The following is an 8094-nucleotide window of genomic DNA, read 5'->3' as shown; positions in this document are numbered from 1 at the left end:
GCTATACTCAGGGAGTTGGGAATGTCTCGCTTGTGGCCACAAGATGGCTGTAGCAGCTCCAGGCATCAGGGCCTCGCAAGGCTGCATTTGAAGGGAGAGGGAGGAAGAGAGACGGGACAACTAGCAGTCATGAGGGGCAAAGGAGTGGTGGCAACTAACAGTTGCTCACACATCTTTCTCTCCTTCTTATTTCCTCACTTCTTTACCTTTTGGCTTCCCCCAAACCAGCGTTCCCCAAACCCACATTGCATCAGTACGCATCCAGGTGGGAGGGAGCACGAGCATTAGAACTAACTGGCCGACCTCGAGCAAGTTACTTAACACAGCTGGGCCTGAGCTTCCTCACTTATGAAGTGAGGGTCGCAGACTAGATGCCTTATGTACGTAAACTTCTTATTGAAGTATCACATAAAGGCTCACAGAGCAGAAATGTACTGCTTGCTGAATTTTTACAAAGAACCAGCCCCACATTAAGAAACAGAATATTATCAGTAACCCAGAAACGCCCACAAAGGTAACATTAGTCAACTTGTAGCTCAATACATTAGTTTTGCCTGTTTTTGAATTTTATACAAATGGAATCAGCGGGAGGCATTCTTTCGTTGTATCTAGCTTTTTTCACTCAATGCTATGTTTGTGTAATTCATTCACCATGTTTTTGTTTTTGTTTTTGTTTTTTTGGCGGCAACACGCAGCTTGTGGGATCTCAGTTCCCCAGCCAGGGAATGCACCTGGGCCACGGCTGTGAAAACCCGGAATCCTAACCACTGGCTCACCAGGGAACTCCCCAGCACATTGTTTCTTCATTCTTCTTGTGGTATAATGTTCAATTGTGTGACTACACCACTGTTGACAGTCATGTGAGTTTTTTCTAGTTTTGGTTACTATAAATCTCTGCTGCTATGGAGATTTTTTTTTTTAATTTATTTCATTTATTTTTGGCTGTGTTGGGTCTTCGTTGCTGCATGCAGGCTTTCTCTAGTCTTGGCGAGCAGGGGCTACTCTTCGTTGTGGTGTGCGGGCTTCTCATTGTGGTGGCTTCTCTTGTTGTGGAGCACGGGCTCTAGGCACGTGGGCTTCAGTAGTTGTGGCACGTGGGCCCAGTAGTTGTGGCTCACGGGCTACAGAGCACAGGCTCAGTAGTTGTGGTGCACGAGCTCAGTTGCTCTGCGGCATATGGGATCTTCCCGGACCAGGGCTCCAACCCGGTGTGCCCTGCATTGGCAGCAGATTCTTAACCACTGCACCACCAGGGAAGCCCGCTGTGGAGATTCTTGAATCCATCTTTTGATGAATATACATATGCATTTCTGTTATGTTCTGGGAGTGGGAACTGTTGGGTCATATGATGTCTGAATGTTCATCTTCTAGATGCCTTTAAAGATCATTCCTAGTGATGGAATCAAACACGTTCATGGGGCACACAGCCAATAAACAGGCTTTCCATCCTATTCAAAGATTCACTAATAAGACTCAGTGACAAGGCTTCCAGTACTTGTCAGCTCAATACCTTCTCCAGCCCAAACTCTGTAATGGATAATGACCACAAAGGAGTATACACACAGCCACACACTCCAGAGCCGGCTTGTGAAGAAAGCCAGGTTAACAGGTAGCGCTCTGTGCTGGCAGTAAATTATATTTCTGTGGCCAGGTGAGGCCCAGCTCCTAGGAGCCTGCAGGGCCAGCCAAAGAAGTTTGTGGGGCTTTGGAAAATATCTACTCCACTGTGAGGCTCTTTACAGCCAGACTTATGACATGAATCTGTCAACAGATAGTTTAGTTCATCTGAGATCTTCTTCCAAATTTTAAGCACCTGGTAACTGCTCAATAAAAATAACACTAAAAGTTTAGGGCAAAAGGACCTGGTAATAGAATTTTGTAAGAGAAATCTGCCTATCTAAGCAACTTTTCAGCAAACAGGAAAATTTTCCAAAGTAAGAACTTAAAAGTGCTATTGACAATAAGGAGCATGTCAATTTATGATTTAGAGAAATGGGTGGAGCTATGAGAACAGTATTTCTTTTTTTTTTTTTTAAGGTTTGTTTAGTCCTTTTTTTTAACATTGTTTTTGCAGTGTAATTGCTTTACAATGGTGTGTTAGTTTCTGCTTTATAACAAAGTGCATCAGTTATACATATACATATATCCCCATATCTCCTCCCTCTTTCGTCTCCCTCCCACCCTCCCTATCCCACCCTTCTGGCTGGTCACAAAGCACTGAGCTGATCTCCCTGTGCTATACGACTGCTTCCCACTAGCTATCTATTTTACATTTGGTAGTGTATATACGTCAGTGCTACTCTCTCACTTCATCCCAGCTTACCCTTTCCCCTCCCCGTGTCCTCAAGTCCATTCTCTAGTAAGTAGGTCTGCGTCTTTATTCCCGTCTTGCCCCTAGGTTCTTCATTTTTTTTTTTTTAGATTCCATATATATGTGTTAGCATATGGTATTTGTTTTTCTCTTTCTGACTTACTTCACTCTGTATGACAGACTCTAGGTCCATCCACCTCACTACAAATAACTCAATTTTGGTTCTTTTTATGGCTAATATTCCATTGTATATATGTGCCACATTTTCTTTATCCATTCATCTGTCGATGGACACTTAGGTTGCTTCCATGTCCTGGCTATTGTAAATAGTGCTGCAGTGAACATTGTGGTACATGACTCTTTTTGAATTATGGTTTTCTCAGGGTATATGCCCTGTAGTGGGATTGCTGGGTCGTATGGTAGTTCTATTTTTAGGTTTTTAAGGAACCTCCGCGCTGTTCTCTATAGTGGCTGTATCAATTTACATTCCCACCAACAGTGCAAGAGGGTTCCCTTTTCTCCCCACCCTCTCCAGCATTTATTGTTTGTAGATTTTTTGATGATGGCCATTCTGATCGGTGTGAGATATCGCACTGTAGTTTTGATTTGCATTTCTCTAATGATTAATGATGTTGAACATTCTTTCATGTGTTTGTTGGCAATCTATATATCTTCTTCGGAGAAATGTCTATTTAGGTCTTCTGCCCATTTTTGGATTGGGTTGTTTGTCTTTTTGATATTGAGCTGCATGAGCTGCTTGTAAATTTTGGAGATTAATCCTTTGTCAGTTGCTTCATTTGCAAACATTTTCTCCCATTCTGAGGGTTGTCTTTTTGTCTTGTTTATGGTTTCCTTTGCTGTGCAAAAGCTTTTAAGTTTCATTAGGTCCCATTTGTTTATTTTTGTTTTTATTTCCATTTCTCTAGGTGCTGGGTCAAAAAGGATCTTGCTGTGATTTATGTCAGAGAGTGGAGAACAGTATTTCTTATAGTCTGTAGACCAGAATCATCATGAGCATCAGCTAGGACGTTGTTTAAGAAAATGCAGATTCCAGATTCCCATCCCTGAATCAGAATCTCTTAGGTGGGCCTAGAAATTTGCATTTTAACAAGCACACAGGTGGTTCTTAGGCACCAACTCCATGATCTGTATTGCATTCCCCGCCTTAGAGGGTCTCTATGCTTTCAGGGGAGGAGCTTCTACATGGAAAGGTAAAATGATCCTATCACTTACCCACAAGCCTCTCTGCCGGTTCTGGGGCAAATTCTAATTTCTTGTTTGCAAAACTCCTCAGATCCTGGCCTCAAGTGGAACTGCTGGCTTTTGCTTTTTCCTGGAACATCACTGGCTGAATTAAACTGTGCATACAATTTTGCCTCTGTTGGCGATAGTGCCTTCTCAGTTGCCCCTCTTGTTTCAGGCAGCCCTCTGTGGCCTTCTACATGTCACTCTGAATGCTCTTTGAAAACCTCCTTTGTCCTCATCAGCCGTCCACTTCAGAAGTGGTGGTGTTATTTTGAGGCAGGGTTTGGGATGCCACATAAAATAAAGCTATGATTGTATTAAAAACCAGAAGAGGATAAGCAGCTAACACAAACATGAATAAGGCCTAGACACATGCTGTACCAGGAGAGAGAAAGAAAGAATGCTTCGTTGTGACTCTGCTTTGTTTTTAAGGTCTGGGTCTCATGTAAAGCCCTGATAGACTTGCTATGAGGTTTTGGGATTCTGGCTTGGCATACTTATTGAATTCTGGGGCCTAAGGCCCTGTCTTCTGAAAGTTTCCAGCCTAAGTGCCTAAGGTTCCTTGTGGACAGGAATGGGGGGTTGGGAGGTGGGGGAAGGGCCCACCTTTTGGTGGCATCTCCCCATACCCCATGCACACACATCCAGTGCATTTTCCTCAGAGCTGAGCCCTAGAAACCCAAGCTTCCCTCCATACATTCCAATAAACATTACAACCTTTTGCTCTGATACAGAAACTTCACGTTTCTCCTCACCATCGTCTTGCTTTGAAAACTTTTAGAAAAAGCACAGTCACATAGTCTAGGACGCTTGCTCTGTTTCAGTGACAATTTCCCACCACAAGGAACACTGAAATACAACAGGAAATGGTGAATATGAATAGGCAGTCCTGGGCTAAATTTGACTGGTGGAAACTTTATCCCAAAATGTTTTCCATAGAAATCCACTTTCTTTAGTTTTGATGACTACCCACTGGATCATTGTGGCCCTATGCCATTGACCAACGAGGAAACTGGAAAATAAACTGTTTCATATGGCCTTTCAGGAACTCTGTTTTGTTTTTGTTTCTTAAACGGTGGGAGCATAGAAAAATGATACTCTGACCCAAAATGAGCAAATAGAGGAGTTTGGAGAGAGCATGTTTATTTATGAAAACTTTATGATTATCATTTCTTAAGAATAGTAGAGAAAGCATGAGAGAGAGGGAAAGGAAGGGAATTAACATTCAGGGAGCATCTATTCCATGGCAGCATTTGGCTGGGAATATCACATACCGAAGGCTGTTTCATTCTCACAACCACCAAGTAAGGTAAATATTATTACCTGCTCTCTGTCCTTCTTTTTGGGTCAGGAAGCAGGTTCGTTTAGGTTAGGTAACTTGCTCATGATCACCCACTTATAGTTAGCAATCAGGAATTCAAATGTGGCTCTCTTTTCACTCTTCCCTGGCATCTTGAGGAGAAAGCTGTGTGGAGTCTTAATAAAATGAGATCTCGATTGTGGGAAGGTGGCCTGGCTTTTAAAATAAACAACATCATTCAATAAAAAAATACCTATGTTATACATCTATAGAACACTCATTTCTAGTTATATTCATGCTATTTGTTTTAATCAGAAGAACAGATAATAGGGTCTGTTGTAGTTGTAAGCAGCCCTTGAATATAAAAGTATTAATTTTACTCAACTCCAAGAGGACCGGACACTGGCATTCCTGTGAGGTAGATGCAGCATTTAAAAAATTGTTCCCAGTGTCCTCTGAGTTCTGTTTTCCCCAACCAAGGCAGACCCACGTGGGGGAGAGAAAAGATAACTTGAGGACTGAGGCCAGATGACTTAGATCAGGGGAAATAAGGGAAGGTCTGTGAAGCTCAGTGAATCCTTGGACGATACTTTGGGTCAGCTTCAACTCTCGGCATTCTCCTCCTGCTGAAGTATCACTTGTTTCTTTAGAAGAAAAGGGTGGTGGAGACCACAGTGAATCCCGACTTCAAGATTAGTCAGGTAACACTGGACGAACCTAAAGAGTTCGGGAATAGATCGGGAAAATGTGCTCCCTTACAGCGGGCCTCCTCCCCATTACTCTTCTAGTATCAACTTGTTCTTACATGGGCTGATGGCCTCTACTGACTTGGCCCTGAGCACAGAAGCTGTGAAGCCAGGTAAGGTGGAAAAAAGAGGTGAACTTCCACCCTCAAACAGCCAAGTAACGCCTTGACTATCTCCATTCTGCTAGCAAATAAAGCTCAGAATGCAGCCCAGCCAAAGACCTGGAAAGGAAGCACAGAAGCATGAAAAATAAAAACGGGAACCTCACGATTCTTTCAAATGGCAGTTTGGTCAAGGTGTGAGTTTAAGAGTCATAGATCATGTGTAGCACTCCCTCTTTATTTACTGATGCCCACTCTTCTGAGGTTTAACCTTACATAAACCCGGTGAACTGCACAAGCAAGATGGCATGGGATCTCAGCGTGCATCTGAAGAAACTCCACACTGCGTCTTTGAATTTCCTTCTAGGTTCCCCGCCTGATGTCTCTATCTCCTGGGAGCCTCATAACCTTTTATGCCATTCTTATAAAATGTGTCATAATTCCTCCTATCCTGGGTTATTTCAGAGGCCAGAAGATCCCGACTCACGTGCGTGTCCTAAAGCCCCCAACCCCAAGCGTGGCTGCCCCTGGGCGCAGCAGTAAACGCGGGTGGAATGGAACAGGATCCTCCAACGTCTTTTTCCACCTCTGATTTCCGTTAAACATTAGCGCCGGGGTCTGCGCGCAGCCCCCAATGCGCCAGGAGGCGAGCTTGGACTCTCGGTGGACAGCTGCGGAGGGCCCAGGGCGCACTTCCTGCGGGACGGCGGGAGAGGGCGGAGCTGCCCGCATCCCCCCTCCCCCTCCCCCGCTCTCCCCGCCCCCGCCCCCTCCCCCTCCGGGGGCTGCCGGGCGCCGCGGGGGCGGGGCGGCGAGCGGGCTGGGCGGCGTGGCGGGGCGGGCTGGGCGCTCTGGTTAAGGTGCGAGCGGGTCCGCCGTGGGCTCCGGCGCGCAGCGGAGAGGAGCGGAGCAGTCCGGCCCAGCCCAGCGCAGCCCGGCGCGGGCAGACGCGAGCCGGCGGGTGGCGGTGGCGGTGGCTCCCAGCCCGGCTGGTGCTGGGCCTCCGACCGAGCCGCGGCCGAGCGGGGCCTCGGCCCGGGCTCTGGGGGAGCCCGCGGCGGCGGGCTGCAGGAGGAAGCGGCGGCGGCGCGTCCCGAACCGTGCGCGCCATGTCGGGCGGGCCCCCCAAGGCCCTGCCGTCCACTGGGCCCCACTCCCTGCGCGACATGCCGCACCCGCTGGCCGGCTCCAGCAGCGAGGAGGCCGTGGGCGGCGACAGCACGCCCAGCCCGGACCTGCTGACGGCCCGCAGCTTCGGCGACAAGGTGGGGCACGCGGGGCTGGGGACCGGGAGGCTCGTTTCGCTCCCGAGGGGGATGAGGGATCTGGAGCCCCGCTGGGCACCGGGCCGCGCCCACCCTGGCGCCCCTTTCCGGGGGACAGGCGTGCCCTCGCCCCAGAGCCTTGGGAAAAAGCATCTCCTCCTTGCCGCCCCCGCGGGGTCGCAGCCTCTGGGGGAGCGGCCAGAGGGAACGGGCTTGCCCGGCTGTGACTGGTCGCGAGGCCAGTGACAGCTGGTGGGGAGGGGTCCCGCCTGCCCGTTGTGGCTGGAGGCGTGTGTGCAGTGCTCAGAGCCTGTGTCCTGGGATGGGGTCCCGGTTCCTCCAGATGCATCTCTGAAGGCTGAGCTGCCGAGTCACTTGTAGCTCCTCCAGTTTGCTGCGACTGTAAAGAAGCAAGAGTTAATGGTTTTCCGTGGTCCTACTGCCAGAGGCTTCTTACCCCCGTCTGTCATGGGGTCAGTGATCTTTGTTTAGGTTTGCTTTGTGCCCTGAGGAGTCACCTGACTCCGACCCCAGCCGGCAGCGGGAGGAGAGTGCCCCGGGGGTTTTCTGTCTGGGGCTCCATTTACCTCTGACTGTCTCCCACGCTGTTTAGGTTTGGCAGAGGCTGTTTTTGTGGCTGAAGGGGAGAAAGGTCGCCCTTTGACCGTTTTTGCGTAGAGGGAGGCTCCTGATTTTCTTAGAGCAGCGTATGACCCTCCTGCTGCTTTGAGAGACAGTGAGGGGTTAGGGGCGGCATCTCCCTTCCCCCCCTTGTCACTTCAGCTGTTGTCAGGACGTGAGCTGTGATTGTATCAGCGCTGCTGTTGCCCCTTAGTCACTAATTGCAGAAATTAGAATTGTTCTCCACACCTGTGATCAGGATTGTCTCCTCTTAGTAAAATACTAAGTGAATGCCTCCTTGTCCCAGTACTGAATGGAATCAGGGGACCCAAATTTCTTTCACCCTTAGATGGGAGGGCATGTGGTACAGTAAAAATGAGTGTGAGTGCACTGAGCAGTCAAATTAACCAGGAAGTGGGACTTGATGTACCTTCCCAAGAGGGTTTGTGAAAGCAAAGAGTGGGGCAAGGTGGGGGGGGGGGGAGGAGGCAAAGCATTAGTAGCA

At 48.3% G+C, this 8094-nt stretch overlaps 1 protein-coding gene across 6 annotated transcripts in view; it reads left to right on the top strand.

Annotated features, from left to right (window-relative positions):
* Window positions 1-6552: 6552 nt before the first annotated feature.
* Window positions 6553-8094, top strand: part of SNX30 (sorting nexin family member 30) — a 127026-nt gene continuing 125484 nt past the window's right edge. For 4 of the 6 annotated variants that reach the window (XR_014265653.1, XR_014265654.1, XR_014265655.1 and 1 more), the window contains exon 1: window positions 6554-6968. Coding sequence is in view for 2 of the 6 variants with exons in the window: in XM_082469202.1 (XP_082325328.1) it covers window positions 6813-6968 (156 nt within the window). In the remaining 4 variants the exon portion in view is untranslated. Of the gene's footprint in view, window positions 6969-8094 lie in introns of all 6 variants that reach the window. The other 2 variants (XM_082469202.1, XM_082469203.1) reach the window with 2 other exon arrangements.

This window comes from Balaenoptera physalus, assembly GCF_965194825.1.
Source record: "Balaenoptera physalus genome assembly, chromosome: 7".
Classification (NCBI taxonomy): Eukaryota; Metazoa; Chordata; class Mammalia; order Artiodactyla; family Balaenopteridae; genus Balaenoptera; species Balaenoptera physalus.
Note: the sequence above shows the minus strand (reverse complement) of the source record. Positions and strands in the feature narration are given on the sequence as shown.